General features: G+C 49.4%; 9 protein-coding genes across 14 annotated transcripts; 5 read left to right on the top strand and 4 right to left on the bottom strand.

Annotated features, from left to right (window-relative positions):
- Positions 1-46: 46 nt before the first annotated feature.
- On the bottom strand, positions 47-3577 carry FOXG_09067 (vacuolar protein 8; the record flags this gene model as incomplete). Of its 6 annotated transcripts, XM_018388100.1 has the most annotated exons (8): positions 559-1375; positions 1421-2170; positions 2226-2471; positions 2517-2630; positions 2673-2793; positions 2841-2926; positions 2972-3456; positions 3516-3541. In XM_018388100.1, 7 exons carry the CDS (start codon positions 3000-3002, stop codon positions 1044-1046), a joined length of 1680 nt encoding a protein of 559 aa, XP_018246105.1. The 6 variants fall into 6 exon arrangements, with proteins under 6 accessions (XP_018246104.1, XP_018246103.1, XP_018246101.1 ...); XM_018388099.1 differs by having other exon boundaries at positions 47-1375; positions 2972-3577; XM_018388098.1 differs by lacking the exon at positions 3516-3541 and having other exon boundaries at positions 55-1375; positions 2517-2793; positions 2972-3002.
- FOXG_19984 (uncharacterized protein) lies at positions 48-1429 on the top strand. The gene is made up of 2 exons (XM_018400247.1): positions 48-450; positions 493-1429. Exons 1-2 carry the CDS (start codon positions 121-123, stop codon positions 667-669), a joined length of 507 nt encoding a protein of 168 aa, XP_018246107.1. The 5' UTR covers positions 48-120; the 3' UTR covers positions 670-1429.
- A 1610-nt stretch (positions 3578-5187) lies between the features above and the next one.
- FOXG_09066 (uncharacterized protein) lies at positions 5188-6933 on the top strand (the record flags this gene model as incomplete). The annotated part of the gene is made up of 4 exons (XM_018388095.1): positions 5188-5793; positions 5906-6029; positions 6076-6225; positions 6272-6933. The coding sequence occupies 4 exons, from the start codon at positions 5188-5190 to the stop codon at positions 6931-6933; spliced, it is 1542 nt and encodes a 513-aa protein (XP_018246100.1).
- Positions 6934-7690: 757 nt separating this feature from the next.
- FOXG_09065 (uncharacterized protein) lies at positions 7691-10213 on the top strand (the record flags this gene model as incomplete). Its single annotated transcript, XM_018388094.1, has 3 exons — positions 7691-7936; positions 7979-8026; positions 8072-10213. 3 exons carry the CDS (start codon positions 7691-7693, stop codon positions 10211-10213), a joined length of 2436 nt encoding a protein of 811 aa, XP_018246099.1.
- A 1761-nt stretch (positions 10214-11974) lies between these two features.
- FOXG_09064 (uncharacterized protein) lies at positions 11975-13670 on the bottom strand (the record flags this gene model as incomplete). Its single annotated transcript, XM_018388093.1, has 3 exons — positions 11975-13105; positions 13339-13441; positions 13518-13670. 3 exons carry the CDS (start codon positions 13668-13670, stop codon positions 12246-12248), a joined length of 1116 nt encoding a protein of 371 aa, XP_018246098.1. The 3' UTR covers positions 11975-12245.
- A 1707-nt stretch (positions 13671-15377) lies between these two features.
- Positions 15378-18490, top strand: FOXG_09063 (uncharacterized protein). The gene is made up of 2 exons (XM_018388092.1): positions 15378-17496; positions 17547-18490. Exons 1-2 carry the CDS (start codon positions 16629-16631, stop codon positions 17627-17629), a joined length of 951 nt encoding a protein of 316 aa, XP_018246097.1. The 5' UTR covers positions 15378-16628; the 3' UTR covers positions 17630-18490.
- Positions 18491-18744: 254 nt separating this feature from the next.
- On the bottom strand, positions 18745-20317 carry FOXG_09062 (uncharacterized protein). Its single transcript, XM_018388091.1, has 2 exons — positions 19719-20317; positions 18745-19673 (listed from the first exon to the last, which is right to left on the bottom strand). Exons 1-2 carry the CDS (start codon positions 20215-20217, stop codon positions 18859-18861), a joined length of 1314 nt encoding a protein of 437 aa, XP_018246096.1. The 5' UTR covers positions 20218-20317; the 3' UTR covers positions 18745-18858.
- Positions 20318-20336: 19 nt separating this feature from the next.
- FOXG_09061 (uncharacterized protein) lies at positions 20337-21881 on the top strand. The gene is made up of 3 exons (XM_018388090.1): positions 20337-20538; positions 20583-20700; positions 20745-21881. The coding sequence occupies exons 1-3, from the start codon at positions 20476-20478 to the stop codon at positions 21524-21526; spliced, it is 963 nt and encodes a 320-aa protein (XP_018246095.1). The 5' UTR covers positions 20337-20475; the 3' UTR covers positions 21527-21881.
- FOXG_09060 (phosphatidylserine synthase) lies at positions 21524-23416 on the bottom strand. Its single transcript, XM_018388089.1, has 3 exons — positions 23083-23416; positions 22685-23037; positions 21524-22640 (listed from the first exon to the last, which is right to left on the bottom strand). The coding sequence occupies exons 1-3, from the start codon at positions 23332-23334 to the stop codon at positions 21680-21682; spliced, it is 1566 nt and encodes a 521-aa protein (XP_018246094.1). The 5' UTR covers positions 23335-23416; the 3' UTR covers positions 21524-21679.
- Positions 23417-23419: the final 3 nt, after the last annotated feature.

Here is a 23419-nt window from a genome sequence, read left to right as displayed (position 1 = left end):
GCAACTCTGTCCAATCAGGTGCTCTTGAACCCTTTCAACGGCTGATTCAACACCAAGCTCCCGCTCTGGTGATGGATTTGTGTAATACGACTCAACTCCAGCCCGTCAGGGCACTTCACGATGGCTTCGTTTCATTTCGCCCGCCGTCCTGTGCGTACAACAGTATCTTTCCTCAAGGCCGCCTGTCTCGTACACCTTGGAATCACATACGGCTATACCATCAGCCCAGCTCAAGGCCCTTCAATGCTTCCAACATTCACAGTCGATGGTGATTGGATTCTATGTGATCACACGCGTCGATATGGTCGCGGTGTCTCTGTTGGTGACTTGGTTGTCTACCGCATCCCAATCTTCAACAATCAGTGGGGAGTGAAACGAGTAACAGGCATGCCAGGGGACTATGTCTCTGTTGGAACGCCAGGAGAGCAAGGAGAAGAGTTAATGATACAGGTACTTATTCCATCCTCGTCGCTAGCCATACTAACTTCTCAGATCCCCGAAGGGCATTGCTGGATTTCAGGAGACAATCTTCCAGCATCAAGAGATTCACGACATTTTGGCCCATTACCACTAGCTCTCATCTCTGGCACTACAATAGCCAAAATATTACCATGGAACGAACGTCAATGGATGAAAAATGGACTACAAAAGGCTGAAGAGCTAGACTAATCACGAGCAATCTAATGTAAATATGTATCATCTCTTATCTGGGTATAGGAACTTACACCTCTCGTCTAATTACATCTGCTCTCCCCAAATCAACTGCCCAGTAAGTGCTCTAGCGATATCTGCCACGTGAATTCATCAAACAAAGAGAAAGAATACCATCCTTCAATGCAGCGCGTAGCCCTCTCGTACACCGTCAAACACCATTGTTATAAGAACAATTCTTGAAAGCCCAGGACAGGCGATGCAATCCGTATAAAGAGATAACCCCTGAAAACCAAACATCATTCTTAGAATGTTACATGACGCCAAACACCATATCACCCAACACCCCATACGCTTCCGCTTTTGAGATGAATAGAGTCCACGAATGTAAGTTAGCCCTCGATGTGAGCCTTGGACATGCTCTGTCCCAAGAGTTCCAGGCAACGTTGAGCTAGGTTGACAACTTCACCCTCATCCTCATCCTCGAATTCATTGTCGGTTTCAATTTGTCGATTTGCAATGCTTCGAATGTGCTCGATGATGTCCTCCGCCTTTCCAATGAGGCCAATAAGAGTCTTGTCCTCGGATTCGAAGAGCTGGAGAAGGGTCCAGACGGCGATGTGCTGGAAGGTAGCATCCCCAGACTGCAGGAATCGGCAGAGGTATCCGTGAATTCCACCTTGGGGTTCGGTCCAGTTTTGTACAAAGATCGAGTAGTCACCAACTGCTTTTGTTAGCTTGTGTTTGAATGGCGGTGAAGTTGACTCACCTTTAGAGGAAAGGTTGCCTAGGGCAGCAGCACTGTTGCCTTGGACTTCAATGCTTGGCGAATGGGTAAGAGGAATGAGAACACCGCAGACTCCAAGGTTCAAGAGATGAGACTTGAGATCATCACTCAAGGCCAGAACGGCAATAGCAGCGGTCATCTCGGACTGGACAGTGATGGGCACATCAAGAACCAATTGCTTGCACTTTTGCACGGCACCGGCATCCAGGACAAGAGCTTTGTTTCGATCGGAACTGGCGGCAAGATTTCGAAGGGTCGAGATGGCATGGCACTGAATCTCTTCATTGTCGGTAGATCCAAGTAGGTCGACGAGTGGCTTGAGGAAGTTGGTTTCAATAATTGGTGACTCGTTCAGAGGATGGATAGAGATGTTTCGTATACAGGCGACAGCAGAAAGGATGAGCGGTAGATAAGAAGATTGGAGGAGTCGGAGAAGAGGGTGCAGCCCATTGGCGCGAACGATATCGAGCTGATATTTTTCGTCGGAAGCGAGGTTGCGGAGGGCGAGGGCAGCTTGGCATTGAACCTTGGGCGAAGTCGAGTCCATGAGGTTGACAAGAGATTGGACCAATTTGGGTTCGCTTTGAGCCAGCTTTCGTCGATTGCTGGCATCAACGGCGATATTGCTGAGAGCTGTGGTGCAGTAGTATTGAACGTCGACATCGGGAGAAGAAAGAAGCTGAACAAGGACGGGAATAGCTCCAGCATTTACCAGTTGTTGCCGGTTCTCATCTACTTTTATTAGCATTGCCATTGCCGTTGCCATTGCCATATAGACCAAACATACCAGAGTGTGTCATGTTTAGCAGAGCGCCAGTAGCATTCCGCTGAACCCGCATATCCCGAGACTTGGCCAACCTTGTCAGAGGACCAAGGGCTCCGGAGCGAGCAATCTTTGCTTTATTCTCCTCATGTGTAGCCAAGTTCGTGATACATCCCACAGCATTGCACTGGACTTCAACATTGGGGGACATCATCTGGCGGATTAGAGGTGTTAAACCACCGAGTTGCACAATGAGAACCTTGTTCTCGGCTACAATACGTCAGTGACTGCAAATGTTGGCTTCAGTGTACATACTGTCAACAGCCAGGTTTCCGAGTGCAGCACTGGCAGCTCGCTGAACTTCGATATCGGGGCTCTGGAGAAGGAATAGAATAGGTTCAAGGGTATCGCGGTCAACCTCTCGGACATCTACATTGTTAGACCAGTCGGAAACTCGGGGCTCTTTCGTACCTCGTTCAGTAATCTCAGCAAAAGTCAAGCTAGCACTTCGTTGAAGATCTATGTTTTCCGAAAAGACCAAGGTGCTCAGAGCACGTAGAGGTTCGCCAGAGAAGAAGTCGGTCTCGCCGCGCTATCATAAAGTTAGTAACAATCCTAACAAGATGGAAGAGTATGTACATTTTCGAGATACTGCAGAAGGTCGGCTACAGCTTCTCGTTCGCTATCGGCGAGGACGGGTTCATACAAGCCATCGCGGGCTCGACCTATTGCTGTCAGATGTATACGGCGACAAATAATAGCATGCATACCTCCGCAGCACGAGGAGCTGCAGATACCCATGGCAAACAATAGCACAAAGGCTTGATGGAAGAAGTATGTTGAACGACGGTGAATGAAAGTCGGTCTCGATTTTGATGCAGTATCGGTCAAGGCTCGGTTGTTGACGAACGGTCATCCACTTGTCGGCAACGTCACAACAGGGATCCAGATTCGAATTATTATTATCGGGCTCGGTTGTCGGGTGAAAGAAGCTACAAAACAAAACCTCTATCGGGCAAGGTAAATGACTGACTACCACAGAAGCCAATCACTGGCACGAGACAGCGTCAAGATCGCGGTGTAGAAGGGAAAATTAGTTGGCGATTGCCCAGGTGAGAGATGAATCCGAGGGGGAGTTTATCCTAGCCTCACAGTTGGTTGGCGAGGGAAAGAATGGGGATTGAGACGCGCGCCAGGAAGAAGCAAGGTGAGCGCCGTAGGTCGGGTAGGACCTTCTACAGAGCTCAAACCTAAGCTGCCTGAGGTAAGTAAAGCGTGAGCTAAAGGCAAGAACGGATGAATTGGGGAAGCTACTTCCAGATACATTGGCGGCCACTATCTATACACGTCAGATGAGGTAACTGCAGGGGATGTCGAGGTTCCCTGCAGGAGGTGACCTCACTTGAGGTCACCCGCCGAAGGTAGGGTCCGCCAGGGACGACGTGCGCTATTGTTTTGGAGGTCTAGTGTACGTTAGGTGCAGAGACAGCTGTTGCAGTGGACCGCCTCATTATGCTAGCGGTGTTGTGGAAGCTTGGACCGTTTATGGCTTTTATCCAGACATTTCAACGCCTCATTTTGGAATTGAATGATATGGTTTTGATGAAGATTTAATGATTTGTGTAAGATTAAGCAAGATATCTAGCCATTGCGATGATTGGTACCTATTCAAGGTCAGGCTGTCCAGGAAAGTTGCTGCCTTCGACATTGCGTATACTGTCTTCGCTTGTCGCGTGGCATGTGATAGAGGCATTTCTTGACGTAAGATACAAATCCGAGGTCTACGTTATGCGACCTGATCGATACTCGATTTTGACGAGTTCTGCTTTCCAAAGATGGTAATTCTCATGTCACACAAACTATGCTGCCTATGTGCTTATCGTGTCATTGTTGGGTATCAATCTGGACAAACTTTGGCTGCAAGACATCTGCAGCAACTACCCTGCACCACCACCTCGAAGCAGGTCATGGCGTCGTTGACGTATGAACAGGGATTAAGAGGCTATTGGATGTTTTCAACGACTGGCTGTGATGGATGGGATTGTTGTGAACCGGGCAAAGTTGTCCTGGACCCTTTATGTGGCATTCATGCCTCTGCAGATGACTCGAATGAACGGTAAAGCTTGGAATGGATACAGAATGCTGAGACATACGAGTTGCACATCCTGGCTACATTGACATCTGTTCTAAGCTCAACTGATCAACAAATGGGGATAAAGATTCTGAGATCGAGTGTTGACTTGCAATCTATCCTTCTACATAATGTCTCACCAATCCTTCAACCTGTCAATATCTCATTATCTCAATATCTCAGTCACAAACTTGCGGGATTTTGACAGTAGAGGAATACTCAGACCATGATAGATTGCACCTCAAACAAACCAGACAGGCTATATTGAATTAATCTGACCAATCCTGATTACCGGAGATGGAATCGTAAAACGGTCAATCTATGCCAAGACGCGAAGCTCATCGTCGATCCGCCATGACGTTCTGTCTGTCTCCGTCTCCGCCTGTGTAGTCCAGGGTCCGGTTAAGATCCAATGTTGGCCATAAGGTTAAGAAGTATGGAGTAGCGTATGCTGCACAGTAATATTATTGCTGGACTTTTGTTGGGCAGACTGTCTCGTAGGTGGTTCTCTTATCATTTATTACAAGCCCAAGGTGAGTAAACGGCCGACCGATTGCCGTGAATGATGTTTGCTCCTTTTTCCCTTTCACCCTCCAGCACATTCCCTTGCAAATTAATTTGCGCCTTTAATGATATGGAAGTGTTCTCAACGCCGTCGGAACATTTTTATTAACTCTTAGGCTGATGCTGTCTCTTTTCTTTCTCGTTTAGCATACGCCTGTGATTTTCTCAGTGATGCGCTATACGTCAATATTTATCAGGACTTGACAACCTCATTTTCGATCTTCGACTCGAACCATCAAATCCCGCCTAACAATTCGAACCGTATTGTGCAACAGTGATTATTTGCTTGGAATGGAGGGAAATCAAGAACCTGAACCCGCACGAGGGGATCCAGAAACAAAAGCACCAGCAGATACCAATTTACCAAGCGAACCTCAAGGAACGCAAGGTCAACTTGAAGTGACAGAGGCTCAAATTGAAGACCCAACGAAAGAAAACGTCAAATCATGGATCGAAGCCCAAAGCGAAACTCAACCACAACCTCCAACCGAACCCCCAACAGTTGAACAAGTTGACGATGCTGTCGGAGAGCTGCCCCGCGTTGAAAATACCCCCAGTACAGTACCTGGCGTGACTGGTACGACAGCTGGAAAAGCTTCGACCACATCTTCAGCTCCAGGCACAGACGCCCCAGGACAAGTACAAGAGTCAGCAGCCGAAGCCTCATTTGGAGGAGTTGGAGCTGTTTCTGGACCTGGACCGGCTTTGATAACTCCACGCGGGCGGGCTGCATCAACCTCCACTGGCCCCTCCACTACAGCCGCCGGTCATGGTCATGTCCCTCAATTTGTCGCTCCGTCATCCTACCTCCGACGCAGGACTTCAATCCGAAGCCCAATGGCGCCCACCGAACCAAAGCCTCTAAGTCCTCTGGACAGAGATCAATTACAGGGTCTGGTATGTTTATCTGTCTTGCATTGTCTGTCGTATCCGTCTGCCCGTACAACTTCCGACGTGGGGCACGCGCGCATCAAAGCCCGACGATATCGAGCGAAGCTAATCTAGACAGAATGCCATACGCGATTTCCTCAAAGTTCGCACCAGCTACGATGTCTTACCTCTATCATTCCGTCTCATCGTCCTCGATACCGATCTCCGCATCAAGAAGGCCATCAGCATCTTGACGCAGAACTGTGCGTCACCCGATACATGCAGATTCTAATGCTAACCTTGCCACAGCAATCGTATCGGCACCTCTATGGAACTCTAAAACCTCACGATTTGCCGGTATCCTTACGAGCACCGACTTTATCAATGTGATTCAATACTATTGCCAGTTCCCTGACGAGTTCAGCAAACTTGATCAGTTCCGATTGAGTAGCCTAAGAGGTTGTCGCTTCTCTCCAGGCAAGCATGACATCGCTGACCATATCAGACATCGAGAAAGCTATCGGCGCAATACCCATCGAAACTGTATCGGTTCACCCTTCAAAGCCACTTTACGAAGCCTGTAGACGCATGCTCAAGACCCGCGCCAGACGAATTCCCCTGGTCGATGTCGATAGCGAGACCAACAAGGAAATGGTTGTTTCAGTCATCACCCAGTATCGTATCCTCAAGTTTATCGCCGTAAACAACGAACACAACACCGTCCTCTTGAAGAAAACGGTTCGCGACATTGGCCTCGGTACATATTCAGGCATCGCTACAGCCTCGATGGGCAGTTCCGTGCTTGAAGTTGTTCACCTGATGGTCAAACATAACATCAGCTGTGTCCCGATTATCGATTCTCACGGACGAGTTCTAAACGTTTTCGAAGCGGTTGATGTCATCCCCTGCATCAAAAACGGTGCCTACGATGACTTGGATGGCTCTGTCGGAGAAGCGCTCTGCAAGAGATCCGACGAGAGCCCTGGTATTTACACATGCAGTGAAGGCGATCGCCTGGACTCCATTTTTGATACGGTCCGAAAGAGCAGGGTTCATCGTCTGATAGTAGTGGACGATGATAACAAGCTCAAGGGTATCATTTCGCTGTCCGACATTCTCAAATATGTGTTGCTCTACGGAGTGGAGGATACAAGCAACTGGGCTTGAGTATTGATGAGGTTATAATGATTGCATGCCGCTATGAATAAGGGAGCTCTCAGAGAGGCGCCGGATGGAGGCAGGCATAGAACAGGCGCAAGGGGAATTGACGGAAGGTTATGTGCATACAACCTTTCGCTATAGACCGTTGACAGGCCTGCATGCATGATACAGTACAGCTGTCTCTGAATGATGACTTTGGTAGTGTCAGCGTTACAGTACAGCAATAGAGGCTTTGCGGCTTCGGGAACCGAGTGGCTGTGAATATTTGGGTGGGATTGGTCAGGTCTCATTCGATACGACACGCGGATGACGGTCAAACTTGATGCTGCACTCTGACGACATTGGTGTTATCTATCCTATTTCAGTATTTATCAACCATTTCCCACTTTGGTTACTTTTTTGATGCTATTCATATCCAGTTTCTGTGCACAAACACATTTGTACTTGTTCTTTGTCTTTGTGCCACTTGTTTTGCCCTGCTCTTCTCTCTGCCTGTCACTTGCAATCGCTGGCATCATTGAAAACTTCCCACTTCACTTCGTCTGCGTTCCTTCCACTTTGACTTGATCGTGGTCAGATCCTTCCGTCCTTTCGCAATGAAGTTTCCACTGTTTCAACATCCACGAATCTGTTGTGACACGTGAGAATTTTGATCGAACACCATCACACTCTACTTTTTGACTGCCTTTTGATATGATATCTTATTCGACGAATGACAGAATCTCAGCATTAATCACATCTACTTACCGAAAGGCTTTTGCCGATGGATCAGCATTATCACCCAGCACCTCTGGGCCATTACTCTGCGCCAGAGACTGGTCCTCATCGACTGTTACCGTCCAGAAGTAGCTTGTCTCTTCAGGCTACGATACGGCATATAACAGACCAAAGACCTGTACATACAAGCAGAACATGGACGAGTAGTGGCGATCATAACATCCTAAGTGATACCGACGAATTGGACGATCGAGCCGCCTTTGTTCAGGAATACAACCGCCTAGCAAAAAAGGTGAGGGCCTTGAAAGAAGTAGAGACCAAGCTGACGATTTAGAATGGAGTGCGAATATTGGTGATTGACGACTTTGACTTTAGGCATACTGTAGGTTGTCGATGGTGTGTACTTGAACAATCACTGACAACCCAGGGAAACGGACTTGGTAGTCCTCGCAAGCAAGGATGGCTTTATCGAATCCTACGGTCCTCTTCCAATCATCCTACAGCAGATACACAACCAGCTCGCCAAGGACCACGTCATAAGCGAAGTGTCTCCGATTTCGCCCACAACTTGATACATCGTCGAGACCCCAAGATACTCGATCTGCAGTCGATGGTAAGAATATGTGGCAAGAGCATGCTCTACCTCCCACCTGAACACACACCCTCTGCCCTAATACTTCCAACTTGCATTCGAGCTACTGCGCATCACATCGCTCAGAATGTCACTACTCGAGGGATCTTCCGTATACCGGGGTCAATCAGAGTAGTCAACATGCTGTTCGATTACTACTGCTGTACCGACAATATCGACATAACAAACACTGTGCGATGCGCAAACCTGCCGATGCATGTGCAGGCTTCTGTCCATGATGTGGCGTCGACTTTCAAGCGCCTCCTTTCGGTAATACCCGGTGGGATACTTGGTTCTTTGGCACTCTTTGACGCTCTGGTCGCAATCCATTCGCAGCTACAGGGTGATCCAGAGTTCCCTCGCACCAAACAAACCAAGGTTCGGGCCCGACTCATCGCCTTGGCTATCGCAACGGTTCAATCTCAATTTCGGAGGGAGCTCATATGCGCTGTCTTTGGACTTTTGAGTCTGATTGGAAGAGTGGCAGAAATCACCCCCAGAGAAGATGAAGAAGGTCGATCACTACCCACAGGAGACCTCATGGGCTACAATGCACTCGGCATCGTCTTCGGACCTCTCCTCATAGGCGACTTGCTTGAACTCTATTCTATGAAGCTAGCCGCCCCAAAGGCAGGGTTGCTGGTGCTTCCATTGAGATCTCCAAGGTCACGACAAGATCGGAATGGAAGAAAGACACTCGGCAACGAACTTGGAGTGTCTCCAACAATGGACAAAATTCTCATCGCCAATACCATCGCAGAAATGCTTATAGTCAATTGGAGAGATGTGGTCCGACAAATGAAATCGCTCGGCATGAATCGACCTCCCCCACGATCAACGAGTCCCCAAGACGATGCCAACGAGAATGGTTTTGTTATCAGGAAACCACAAGGTTGGGATCGGGAATGGCGAGGAAGTGAGGTGGGAGATCAGATCCCACGAGAAGACAGCCCAGAACCGCCTACACCTACCCTGGGCATACCTAAACAGCGGTCGCGCAGTCGTGGGAGTTCAGCCTCAAAGAGACTTGCAGCCAGACCCAACATTGGTTGCTTAAGCCCAACTGTGGAAGAGAGTGTGCACGACGAGGATAAGAGCCAGAGATCAACACAAGCAGGGGAAGGCAGTAGCTATGTTCAAACGCCGCACAATTTGCAGAAGCCGACAGGTGCAGTTCATTTGGAAGACAGCAAGGATGCGCCGGCAAAGCATACACCGCAAAGCGAGAGTGTGAATATCGCTCCAACACCCACCCCACCTACAAGGACTAGAGGACCGATGCATCGAGATGGTTCTCAGCTGTCTCAAGACGATGTGCCACCTCGGACGTCCTCAAAAAGAGGAACAAAGACAACCCCTATTCAACAAACCAGTGCCGAGGAACCTACAAGCCAGGGCACTTCAAGAGTCTCAACAATGGAGACCCCTTCAATTGAACGAAAGGGTGCCATTAGGAAGAAAGATCCTAGAAAAGAAAAAGCCCTGAGGCCGCATCGACGGTCACTTGCTGTCGAATGGACAAAACCTGCCAGGTCATCAGATACCTCCATGGACAGGCCAGTCTCAACCAGCCTGGAATTTTCATCCGAGAAGGAGGCCCTTGAAGCTGCACTAAAAGCACATTTCGAGGAACTCAGAGAGTTGGATTCGATGGACCAGCGCAAAAGTTCAGCCTCTACAAATGTTGATCAGAACTCGCAGATGTCAACTTTTGCCAACACTCCCAAGGTTTTACACTTCCCAATCCATAGACTAGAAGAGGACAGCGAGTACACTGTTCACGGGGACAAATCAACACGAACACAGGCTTTACAAGAAGCCAACTCTGCCTCAACAACACCAAGACAATTTTATTCACCAATGCAGGTACCAGCAAGTATTGCAGGAGACAGCAATTCCATGGGGCTGGCCTCCCCAAAAAGCCAGGTCGGGACATAGAAAGTCTCTTCTGGTGTACATGGGGAGCTGGATGAAGCGCAGGCTTTGCAGAGACTTGAATACAATGAGACACAAAAGCAAGCCAAGGGCATTGGCACTGAAACCCCTGAACGACGACACTCTCGAGTTGTGTCTTTGCCTGCTGAAACACCAAAGACTGAAAAGCAGCAGACTACATCCTCTCCCTGGTTCTCTGTCCCAAAGAGAAAACCAAGGGCATTGACACGTCCAAGCTTGACACCAACAGACAACCGAGGAGGCGTCAGAGCTATGGCTGCCAAGTTTGAAACCGCTCATTCAACCGAGACATCAACAAAACCCAGGAGTGCGAGCAAAACTCAAGATCTCATATTGCAATTTTCACAAGAGTCACCGACGAAGAGTATCCGGTCGACAAGATCCGTTTCAACTTTGGGACACAAACGGAATGTTTCGACTTCAAGCCAGGACCGGCGTTCTCGACCGTCAGCAATAAACACTGTTAGAGATGAGGCTCTTGACCAGAACTTGCGAGCCTCGCTCAGAGAGGAGGCAGCAATGAGGGCAGTCGAGCTTCAACAAGCTGATAAAGGGCAAAAGCCAAGCTCCCATGAGCAACCGGAAATGTTAGCTCAACGACAAACGATCCCTAGGAGGAAGCCAGTCCCAGGATCCAGGGGTAAAGAGGGATCATTAGAGAATCCACGAAGTCTGGGAACCATGATGCCTTATCCTGAACAGCCTCCTATCGCTCAACACCTTAACCTTATCAGACCAGCATCATCAGCATCGAATACGCAGTACGGGACGGATCCGTCAGTTCCTCACAATATTTCAACTCCTTTTCAACGTCCCGGCAGTACAACTACACTTCATGCGCAGATTCGAAGTCTCCAACGGCAGCTGGACCTCAAGACAGAAGAAGCAGTTCATTTGAGAAGGCAACTCGAGGTACAAGGAGATGCAGATGTTGGAACACTGAGTCAGCAACTACGAGAAGCCAAAAGGGAGGCACAAACGTGGAGGGAAAGGGCAGAGAGTGCAGAACGAAGAATCAAAGTGTTTGAACGATTCACGGCACGACTCAAAGGGATACGAGAGGCTGTGGGTGTCGACACGAGATATGCCGATACAGACCTTACAGCAAAGTATTTGGATGAGGGTGCGGATGGACAAAAAGAAAACACATTCTTAGAGAATGCAATGGGTTACGAGAGTGATAGTTCAGGGAGAACAGAAGATGCTGGTGTCGTCAAAGCTCGGATACGCCGTTGTCTCCATGGCTTGACCGATGGTCCTCCAGACAAACCATCCTTTGGACTCGACGAAATCCAGAATACAGGCCCAGAAAGACCAAAGCGGGATATCAGCCCGAGTACAGCCGAGGTCTGGATGGCGGCACAGGAGTTGCTACAGCTCGATGAGGCTCAGGGTCAAAGAGAAGATGAAAAATTGAGTTCTAGAACATGATGGTGACGGTGTGGCAAATAGACGTGCGCCTAGGAGAGATGTCAGGCTGTGCAAGGGTCTCGATCTTGAAAGGACCCTGGTGGCAAACTTAACTGTACCTTTTGGATGTATCAAATTAGAACATTTGTGGCAAGGGTGTCTGTGTATCAGAATTAACGGACTTGTCCGAACAACTGCATTGGGTAAACATTTGATTGTGAATGTCATGCTGTATGAGGAACACCTGTGACGACGAAATCCTGTTTCACAGGAGCTTTTGACCCGGTAAATCTATCACTTGAGGAATATTTCATGCTAAAGTCCTGTGCCACTGCAGATCAGGTAAATGGGATTTTGAAATCTCGATCTCTCTCGTATGCATTTTTAACAGACACTGTGCTAAATACGGCATTTCGATATTCATGTGCCGAGACCATTGGACAGCTGATTGGGCAATGTCGATCCCGCTTTTAGCTCCAACTTTGTGACTTGTCCCTGGCACAGGGATCTTCTATCTGACATCAATGGGATGACGATACGAACGAGGATGCCTGTATATACTTTTGCGAGGTGTATGGCTGCGGAGGAATGACGAAAAAACATGCTATGGTCTCTCGTCAGATTCTCGCTTGATTCGCCATCTGCCTGCGTCATCTCGGTTCATCGACACATGAACACGCCCGATTCCCTCTAGAACGGAATCGAATAGGGCAGATTCTTCAGGGTCCTCTGGTTCAGAGTTCCTGTTGGTCACGCCAGCGGGACGGCGGTCTGCCCCCGAGTAGCGGCGGGAGGACGTTGAAAATGCGGGGGACATGAGAGGCCCCTGTGAGAGGTATTGATCTTCTTGTGTCATCGGCGGAGACGGGAGCAGACTCGCGGAAGACATCGACGGCGGAGAATAAGCGAGGGGCGTATAAGGCTGAGCTGATGGTATGTAGGATTCTTGGGTGCTCTCTTGATCATAGGTCTGCGAGTTTGAATATCGTTGGTTGGGTTGCGTACTAACGGAAGTACGCCGAGACATTTCTACGGAATAAGTGCGAGAGACTGTATCTTCTGGTGGCGATGGTAGGAGTGCACCTAGAGAAGAAGTTGGAGTCTGTGAGATGTGAGAAGGCCCAGACGGATAGAGCAGAGTAGAGGATCTTGACTGAATGTCACGGCCAAGAATCATATCGGAACTGGATGTTGTGAAAGACATTGCGGTGGTAGGTCTCGTCTGGCCATGTATCGAATGCGCATGACGCTGCAGTCTCTGTGCAGCACTGTGTAAGGATCTTGAAGATCTGATAGTTCCAGTCGAGGCTGAATCAGGGGTCGCGACTGGTTTTCCATCTTGGTCGGTGGAATAAGCTTGTCGTTGTCGAGGGGGAGAAGTGATAGCGCCGGCCTTGGTAGGCGAGGTCCAGACCATAGCCACACGCGGGGTGTATGCCTGTGAGGACTGGTAAGGGCCATGGTCTGGTTGACCCCGTCAATTGCCTGCAAAGATGGATGGATGCTTGTGTGTCGCCTGCACAACCGAGCTGTATAACCCGAAATCTACACATATTAGCTGTCATCCGGAAATAGCACAGTGAACTGAATCATGCTTTTTAACTGCCGAACATATTGGGGAACAAATTTGCATTTTGCATGATGTTGCAGCGTCGGTACGCTATAATGACGACAGAAAGACGAGCTTCTTGACTTACCCACACCAGTCCCCAAATCCCGGGATGTCAAAACCTTGATCGACAGGTCCGGATTGACTTTTCCAATGACTTGCACAGCGTTGCCATTTGTGAGATGGGCATCCTGTGAAGGTCGTCAGCTCAAGGTTGCAGTGCATTCTCATGTCGTGACACTGACACCAGATTTGATGTCAACTTACCCTGTTCAACAAGACGGTGACAGTGCCCTCAGAGTCAAGAGTAGCCTGTTCACCTCGCAGCTGCGTGACCTTTCCCACGAGCATGACGACTTTGCCAACAAAGTTGTCAAGATAGGCAGCAGTGATGCGCGGGGTTGAAAGTTGCTCGGACATGGTGTTTGGTTTTCGTTCGCGATCAAGCTAGAGAGATAAGGAAGTGGAAGAGATAAGCGAGTAGACAGGGTTTAGGTCTCAGATGCTTGGTTGACAGGTAAGCAAGCGATGTTGGTGAGAGAGGTTGGACGATGAAACGCATGTGAAGCTGTTGGCGATAAATGCGGAGGGGAAGCGCGTTGAGCTTGACGCGTAGTCACGTGGCTTTTTGTCACGTGATGATCATGCTCACTCCATCACAGACATCATAATTAGAATGCCTTCATTTTCCATCATCTGAATCCATCGATGAAACGTGCTCATCATCTCATGCCTGTCAATCCATCTTCAAAATTGCATCAGTCAATCCCTTCGTCTTCAGAATTGATATGAAGAGCCCCACTGTTTATACGCCTATTCGGACCCTTGCCCGATTCCTCCGATCAACCACATTCCCACGATAAACCCGCTGGTCAAGTCAAGAAAGCCCCTACAGGCCTACAGTGCGAAACACATAGCCTTGGGCAGCACATAACTTTATTATTCGCCCAAGACAACCCCGCTCCTTGAATCTTTCAAAGCCTACATGTCGGAGTAAAAGCTCCGGAAATGATGAGCTGAGCCGCCATTCACCAAGAAGCTGCTAAGGAATTGGAAAAGTTGGAAAAGTAGGCAGTGGAGGACGCACAGTTTATCAGTTCTTCTAGACTGTGACTTGGTGTTCGGCTCAATGCCACGGCAGACACGGTATGATGCGAAGGCTGATAAAGTCGGAGACCAAGACAAAGAAGTCCATCATGTATCCAGGAGTTCATGACCCCTGCAGGCACTGAGTTATACGGCATTCCCCGTATGTTGAAATTCATCAGCTTGCAGCAAAGGCCACGCATCCGAGGTCGATCCTTACTCTGTGTGGGTGTCAAAATCCTGATCACATTTGTCGATCAGTTCAAGATATCTCCTGTCACAACCATGAGTCTTGGATGCGATGGATTGTCGCCTTGACTAAACCATCACTGGAAGAACCCTGTGTGCGTCAGGAATGACTGTGTACTTCATTGCAAGAATCAACTCATAACCAAAAGACATGAACGAGGCTCATCATGATCTTCAAATGTTTTCCCAAAGGGTGCTCAAAGCTGTCAGGGGATTAAGCTCTGACTTGATAATGACCGTCCCTATGATATCGAAGCTTCAGTCCACGGTTGACATGATAGATGGATACTGCAATAGTCTCGCTCGCTTCGCTTCGATTGATAGCATCCATGTGTACAGTCCGTTTTGCACTGTCTCGCCAAGTGTGGCCTTGATGGACAAGGTTAGCCACCATTGATTGGTTGTTGGGTGCAACGGACCTGGAGTCCGTTGCACCATGATTGGTTTACACTCACCCATCCCAAAATTGAAGATAGTATCTCCGCCAAGGGGCCACTTGAACATCGAAGTACCATTGCTTCGCAGTTTGTGATTGGGGAAATGGAGGATTTAGAGTCCAAGCATCTCTACCGCTTATGCTAGGCCTATCCTACCGCCTTTGGCTCAAGGTTCCGAACGGGATGACGTTTTTAGCACAGAAGGGACTTTTCCCTCACCTCCAATGCCATAACTGATATTGCTTCCTATGGTTATGATTCGTACAGACCAGAAGATGGTGGGTCAGGAAGACATTCCGGATCACTTATAACCTCAACGGCTCTGGTATCTCAAGGTTTTCAGTACCTTATCCAGCAAGAATTCAACACCCTTGCGCACACTGGCTCACTGAGGATTGGCTTTGCATTGCGAATTGAAGTCAACGGACTTGGTCCGGACATAGCGTTGTCAAACCATTGTACACCTCGCTTCCTATCTTCACCCACCAATCTTCTTATATATACTCCCAACCCCAGTTGCTGGATACATGCAAAACCAGCTACGTCTTGCCATAAACTGCAACCGGATCCACTGATACACACTGCACGGGGAATAAGTGACGCAAGACATTGTTGATAGTGGTCGCATCCGTTGTTGGTGTAATATAATGTCCGAATCCCTTCATCTAGCTTTGGTACGACTGCTGGACTGCTATTGCAGCTACAACTTCTGACTTTCCCATCTCACAATCATCGATATTTCTGACAAGTTTGTCAACCTCGGCATCTCCTTGTTCCTGATAGATGTTTGACTTTACCCAAAAGGTCAAGTTGCCCAGTGTCTAGATCTCATAGCCGCATAGGCGAAGCCGAAACACACTATTGGATCCAACGACCCCGGAAGCAGAGAACAGGAGCAGACGAGGCGATTCGCCCCAGCGTCCAGAATTTAGTCGGAGCACCTCCCCTACCCTGCTACTTACCGAGACGCTGTACCCGGCCGTTCCATTTAGTTTCTACTTGGGATTTAAGCCTCGAAATCGACTTATTCTATTATCGATCGGTGGTAAACTACCATTCCTCGGTGAAGTCAGCTAGGCTGTACTGGAGTACTCAGGCACTGAGCTGTGCTGCACTACATTGCACCACCGGATTGGTTTCTCCGTTGAGCGCCTGCCTGATTTTCCTATTCGCCCTGGCTCCTACAACTTTCCAACAGCAGGGAGCAGCTACATCTTTATTTTAACACGACCATCTCTTTTGTTACCCATTCCCTTCAACATCGTGTTCCTGAATATAGGTTCTTCTTTCATCTTCCCCTGGACCGTTCCTTTCCTGGCCACCACTGGTCTCAGATGTTCCAGAACATCTACACCCCCATCTCAACCAATCCGGCTAAGCACCCCCTCTCTGTGCCCGCTTCAGATCTCCCGATCTCCGGAGCTGAACGCTCAATTCCCATCGAACGAGCTCCTTGATCTCGACTTTCTCTCAAACGCGGCTCAATAGTCTGGCGCTTTTCTCTGACAGCCAGGACAAACAGCTCAGCCACACCGGCCTAGTTGTGCCGCTGTAACCCCAGGTCCCACGCCTCAGAGTACAGTCTCAACTGTCTTGCAGGATCAAGATGGACGAACCAAGCCAGGACTTTGGCGACCAAGCCCAGAGCTTTCAAAACAACTTTCCCCTGACAACCGACGATGCCAATATTGATCCATTACTCAACTGCACAACGGGAGCTCAGGTGTCCCCGATTGTTAGCAATCCCATGGACAACCAGCTTCTCATAGGCTCTGACATGTGGAACCCGATGAACAACCCCGTCCACTTCTTCCCTCCCTCCGTGCCAGCAATGGCACCAACAGCTTTGAACAACAGTCCAAAAGTGCCTACCGATACGCCTTCAACCCCAGAAACTCCATTCAGTGAGCCCACATCTGGCGGCCCAACACGGCAATCGAGTAAATCGTCTATCCCTTCTGTCGATTCAGTCAACACCGACACCAAACCTCGGCGCAGCAGCAGAGTTACCAAGACACAGCGTCAACAGCCACCGGTGGAACCTGTCGCCAAGCCGCGCCAAAGAAGAGCATCCAAGGACCCATCGCTGAAGGAGGAAGATGAGGGCGAAGATGATGGACTGGATGAGACGGCCAAACGCAGCAAGTTCCTTAAACGTAACAGGATCGCTGCGTCCAAATGTCGTCAAAAGAAGAAGGAGTGGATGAGTCAATTGGAGGAAACCCGGAAAGATTTGGAGGGTGAGAACAATGCCCTGCACAAACAGTACAACGGCCTCGTGGACGAGTTGAGCACCATCAAGAATCAACTTATGCAGCACGCATCTTGCAATGATGCCAACATCGACCAATGGCTTGACAACGAGGCAAGGAAATACGTTCAGCGTATTGCAGCGCAGCGCACACAGCCTCCTCCAGTACCGCCACAAAATAGACCTGGTGAATTTTACAATACGCATCGTCGTAGCTCAAGTGGTAGGCCCGAACCTTGTTCAAGAACGAGTCCATGACTAACCATCATCTAGTTGCCACCTCTATACCGCGATCGATAGAATCAGAAATCATCTACGACCACGTGCCGGATAACCTTGTTAATTCGAGACATTGAGTGTAATTCGATGTGGTGGATAGCTGACACACCGACGGAGAGTGGTGGTTTGAGTTTAGAAGCCAAGCTAGACCCAAATCCACACGGATACAACAGCCTTGCTATTGCGACTTTGAAATTCCTTCGACTCGACAACGGAAGACATCGACACGCCAGACCTTGAGTCAAAGCTGGATGAATGTCCTCAGGACTGCGACATACACGACGACGAAAAGATAATTACCGGGCGAGGTGGTTCAGTGGAAAGATACACTTACAAAACCTGGTTATGATGCGGCAAGATTATCACGATTGGCCATCCCCATAACAGGGAGAGGTGATATGGCGTTGACTGTACTGAAAGGAGTTTGGCAAAAGGGGTACGGGCAAGGAGATATTTTATGATTTGATGCTTTCATGATGTGATCTGATTCGTGCAGTTGGGATGTATGATTTGCTAATCTGGGGCTGACGAGTATCAAGTTCTCGTGGCAGCTGGTTTGATTCTTAGCCCTTGGCCGATAGTTTGGTAGGGCCCCTAGGGACAACCCAAGTAGAGGAATCCAAGGAAATAGCGTCCTGTTACTATGACAGGATGTCTTGAGTGCTTCAGGGTGGGAGATATGGACATATACCATGACGAGAGGTAGTGTAGCGCAAAAGAAAAGATTCAAACCTGAAGAAGGAAATGATAGCCATTCTGAGCAAATGGTCCGCAGGCAACTAGCTTGTGACCCAAGAGCTCGTGATCGAGATGATCGCTGTCATCGTAAATGCCAGGAACATTTGCCCACGTGGGAAAGATCTGTATCTTTCAAGGGCAATATCTTGTCAAGGGAAAGGTTGGGGTCTCGGTGTTATCAAAGGTTGAGTCAAGTGGCAATATCGAGCTTTGCCACGAGATTCAGCCTGAACTTGAACAGATGTAGTAGTTGATCAACCTGACTCCGCATTTCATGCCAATCAGAGTTATATGTGAATGTCGTCGAGATCGTGGCGAGTGTTGCCACCGGAGAAACGTCCGACTATAGTTGAGGCTTATGATTGGTGGTGATACGTTGAAACAAGACGGCGGCTACCGGTAGGAAATAATGCGGCTGAAGTCAAGTACGGGAATAACGATGATGTTCAAGTCGCTGGTAGGTCACTGGTGATGCTTGAAACAGAATTGAGTTGCACGTAATTTATTTCTCTTGGTACTCTCCCATTTTCTAAATGTACAGTAATATGATACACGCTCATCCATCTCTCTACCTCCTCTTGATCCATCCCCTCGAGTTGGAGATACCTCTGATGTTTTTGGTGTACTTCCAAAGGTGACGGTACTTGGGTCCTTGTCGCTTGGCTTCCCATCCACGAGGTTTGACGGGAGGCTTGAGGCTGTACACACGCGTAGGTCTGAACTCGACATCTGAGCCGGGGATGTTGTGTCGCGCCATGACAGCTGCGGTGTTTTCGTCCCAGACGCTACGGAACATGTTGAACCCGAACGGTGTGGTGCTAAACTTGTCGCGGAAGGACTTGAGCGAGAATCCATCGCGCTGGCTGTATAGTCCCTTGAGCTTGGCAACGTCGATCTTCTTGCCGGGTTGCTGCTCGAGGAGATAGATGCCGAGACGGTGATATGGGGCACCCTTTTGGGAGAATGCGGGGAGCCACGGTAGAGCAAGCTGATCCTCGCCCTTTATCCTGCTCAGAGGTAGTGATGTCTCGGTAGGGCTAATGGGGATGTTGGCGGCGAGGAAGTGGCAGCGCTTGTTGAAGGTATCGGAGTCAGGGTTGGGAACATCAGAGTCGAGGACGACTACAGAGACGAGTCTCTCGCCCTTGTCGAAGACTTGAACTCGAAGACGGGGTGCGTTCTCGCTGACGACACTGTCGACGATCTGACCGGGAGGAATCTTGAGCTTACGGAAGTATAGCTGGACATCGGCGGTAGGTTCGAGCTTGGGGAGGACGTCGGGGACGATGTTGAACTGCTTGATACGTTGGGTGATGAGACGTTGGTCGTAGGAGCGCCACTTGGCCTCGGCGTAGTGACGGTAGATAGGCTTGTTCATATCGCCTGGGTGCGTTAGTCAGACCCAGCCCGTCTATTGGGATAACCTACCTGTTCCATCTTCAAAACGCTTCTTGACAATGGGGTCGTTAGCATCTGCAAGGATCTTGAGCCTCTCGACATATTTGTGCAGACTCTTGATTTTAATATCCTTCATCTTCTGTCCCCCCTTGATATCTTCCGGGCTCGTAGCTTCTAATCGAGAAATCTTGTCAAGCTCTTTGCTAATCTCCGCCAGCTTCTCTTCACGATCCACAGCCAGAATCTTGCGAGCCTCTTGAAAAGCCTGGTACGGGAGATGCTCAAACGGCAGATCGCCCGTGCTCCGAATGGCCATTCTTCGTCGTCGTGATCCAATTGGCATCTTTCCAGCCTTCATAAGCTGCTGCTCAAACTCGGGGAGCACCGTATTGGGATCGAGGTCTGCTGTGCTGGGCGTGGCAGTCTGAGTCTCGGCTGATCGTCGAATTGCGGCAGAGGTGAACGGCCGGGCGACGCTGGGCCGCAGCTGCCGAGCGATTGGCCGCATAACGGCCTGGCAGCGCGACATGATGGGCAGCGGAGCGTAGAGGCCGTAGACGTGGGACGTTGAAAGTGACGCTGATGATATCTCGAGATATTGAAAAATGCTCTGGGGATGGTTTGCAGGCCGGGCCCCACTAAAAACTCGGGGATCGGAGGATGTTGCCGATCCACTTTTCTGCAGTATCGCATCACGGTTTTCGAAGCCTCAACACCAGATTCAGCGAACTACTGTCCCTGATCACAGCAGAATCTCCCTATCGACGGCGGTCAGGGAATTGATATCATGGCTGGCAAGGGGATTGGGTGCCTGGCTGAGGCCATGGGTGCCCTGCGGGTGTCTGCCAAGGTATGTGAAGAGACTGCAAATCGCTTCAATGCTAACAGATGAAGCCGGCGACACTCAACAAGGCCTTCACAAGGTCAATGGCTACAGAAGTCTCTCCGAAGCAAACTGCAGAGAATAAATCTCCGAATACCCCCCAAGGAATTCTCGAATCATGGAAGCCCAGTACGACACCCGTCCACCGTCAATAACCTTACTGACCATTGCAGTCACAACCGTTCCCGTCACAGTCCACGCCTTTCCCTCGTTGGAACCGACTTCTCTCGAACGATGGGACGTCAACCACCTTTACCTCCCTCTCCGCCGCGATCTTCTCCATCTCGCCGTCGTCTACGAAGGTGACAACACCCGCCAAGGAACCGCCTCTTCCAAAACCCGTTACGATGTCCACGGCTCCCACCGAAAGATGCGTCCTCAAAAGGGAACTGGTCGAGCTCGTATGGGAACCAAGCAAAGTCCCGTGAACCGCGGTGGTGGAAAGACATTCGGTCCTCATCCCCGCGACTTCGGCACCAGCCTTACCCGAAAGGTGTACGACAAGGCATGGCGCACAGCTCTGAGCTACCGTTACCGAAAAGGCGATCTTATCGTGTGTGAGGATGGTATGGATCTTGTGTTGCCGACTGATTACGAGCTCGTTGCTGGAAAGTATCTCAAGGATGGACTGAAGGAGGCGTATCTCAAGCGATACATGACTGGAGTGCTGGGTAACCTTGGTCTGGGCCGTGCTAGCGGTCGAACTCTTTTCGTCACTGGAAACCGACGTGAAGCTCTCTTCGGCGCCATGGAGCAGCTCCCTTGGGAGGGTAGAGCACTCGATCTAGAGGATGTCGATGTCAAGGACCTTTTGGAGACAGGCAAGGTGGTTTTGGAACGAAGTGTGCTCAAAGAGATGATCAAGAAGCACCAGAGCGACTTGGTGAGCAGAGTTGTTATGCAAGGCCTGGTCAAGGGAGGGCCCAAGCTAGGGACACCAGTGATTAGGGCATGAGCGTATAAACTACCTGTATTATTTTGTATACAACCAACCGTCGCAATCCTCAGTGAATATTCTTATGAAAGCTAATCTTGTCAAGTTATAATATCGTTGCTTGGGTATCGTTAGATTTGATCATCTATGAGTACACTATTATACACTGCAGTATTACAATGCTCCGCCCACAAGCGAAACAATCCACATGGCAACTCTGACTTTGAGTCCAACTCTTCGTTCAGTGCGGGCAAAGTCATCTCGCGTTGCCTTGGTAGCATGTTCCTGCAACCATAGCTGCTCCTCTCCAAGTCTCCCCTTCAGTCCTTCATCGCGGGTTACGATCAGAGCACCAGCTTCAAGATCATGAGAGTAGCTTCGTTTAGTATAGTTGGAACTCCCAATAATACTCATAGCGGGGTTCTTGTCACCTGGCATCGTCACCCAGAGTCCCTTGGCGTGATATGTCCATCCACCAGGCTGACCAACGACGCCATAACGCCATTCCTTCAATGTGATGTCGTTGTCACGGCCTTCATGATGTACGCGATGAACGAAACGACGGGCGAGGAGAGTGTAGGCATCAGGGAGGAGACCCGAGACGCCCTTCGACTTGTAGAAACCGTTTGCTTCAGGAGAAGCTGTAATGACGGTGTTGGAGGTAGAGGCAGTATTGAGGAGGAGTTTAGTCAGAGAGGGAGCGGGGTTGAAGTAACCTGCTGTAAAGGTCCACGAAGACTCGCGGTATGCGGGGAGGGCGAGAGTCTTGAGGATGTGTGTGATGACGGGGAGTTCAGTTGAGGTGTCGGGTTTCATGACCTGGGACATCTGCCCAAGCATGTAAACTCGTGTATCGGTAATGTCATTCTCAGGCTTTGATGTCGGGTGTAACAGAGTCTGGAGCGTCGATGTAGTGCTCTTGATGAAAGACTGGGGCTTCTCTAGCGGTGAGGGGGCAGAGTTGTTCTCTGGCCACGAGAGTGTGAAGCCCGCTGGTTCAGTTGAAGGTTGAACCAAGAAGCTGAAGGATGTAACCCCTGAATGGATCTTCCAAAAGTGATCAGTCACCTCCTTTGAGGCAAAAAGATGATATCTATCTTGACGGTTGGTAAAGTAGTCAGTTGACAAGTTTGCCCTGAAAAGTCAGTATTTCTCATCACGGAGACCTTCTAGACATACCCAGACATGATGATCTCATCGTCAACTCCATAAAGCTTCATATGCTGAAGTCCCCAACCCTCATTTATCCTCTTGGGGATATACTGTTTCCTCAATCCAGTGAGGTTCGGCGTGTGGTACATTCGAATTTCCACACGGTCTGCTCCAAACTCTTCGACCAGGGGTGCAAGTAACGATGCACTTGATGGATTAGGCGCCTCTCTCGTTCCTCGTAGCGCATCTGTAAGAATACTCAATTTCACATCCGGATTCTTCCTCAACGCCTCCTGCAGCGTTTCGATAAGTTCCTTTTCCGATTTTCCAATGTACAGCGTCGATAAGAAGATCCGTCTTTGTGCTTTTCGTATCCGATCCTAAACCAATCAGCCCTGTCATTTCCGTATCGGAGGAAGTCCAACCTTGAGCGTCTCGTAAAACTCTGCTGGTGTACGAATAATCTGAATCTGTTCCCCTCGAACATCGAAACTCGGTGCCAGTCGATCCAATTCAGTAACGAAAGGAGCCAAAGCCCCAACGCTATTCACACTTGGAGGAGGATTCCCAGCTGGCATCGCATATTGTCTGGTCTGGACTCGTGCGCTGGGAACTCTGGGCTTGAAACTTGTGGCACGCAGCCTCGTAGTGCATCGCGCACAGCTCCGAGTGAGCATCTCGAATCGTCTAAAAGCTCAATTGAAGCTCGTTCTATTTAAAATTGCTTGTATCCGTAAATCGCTAGAATTTCTGGTTGAGCTT

Source organism: Fusarium oxysporum, chromosome 9 (genome assembly GCF_000149955.1).
Source record: "Fusarium oxysporum f. sp. lycopersici 4287 chromosome 9, whole genome shotgun sequence".
NCBI classification, from domain to species: Eukaryota; Fungi; Ascomycota; class Sordariomycetes; order Hypocreales; family Nectriaceae; genus Fusarium; species Fusarium oxysporum.
This window is presented reverse-complemented; position numbering and strand designations above follow the sequence as displayed.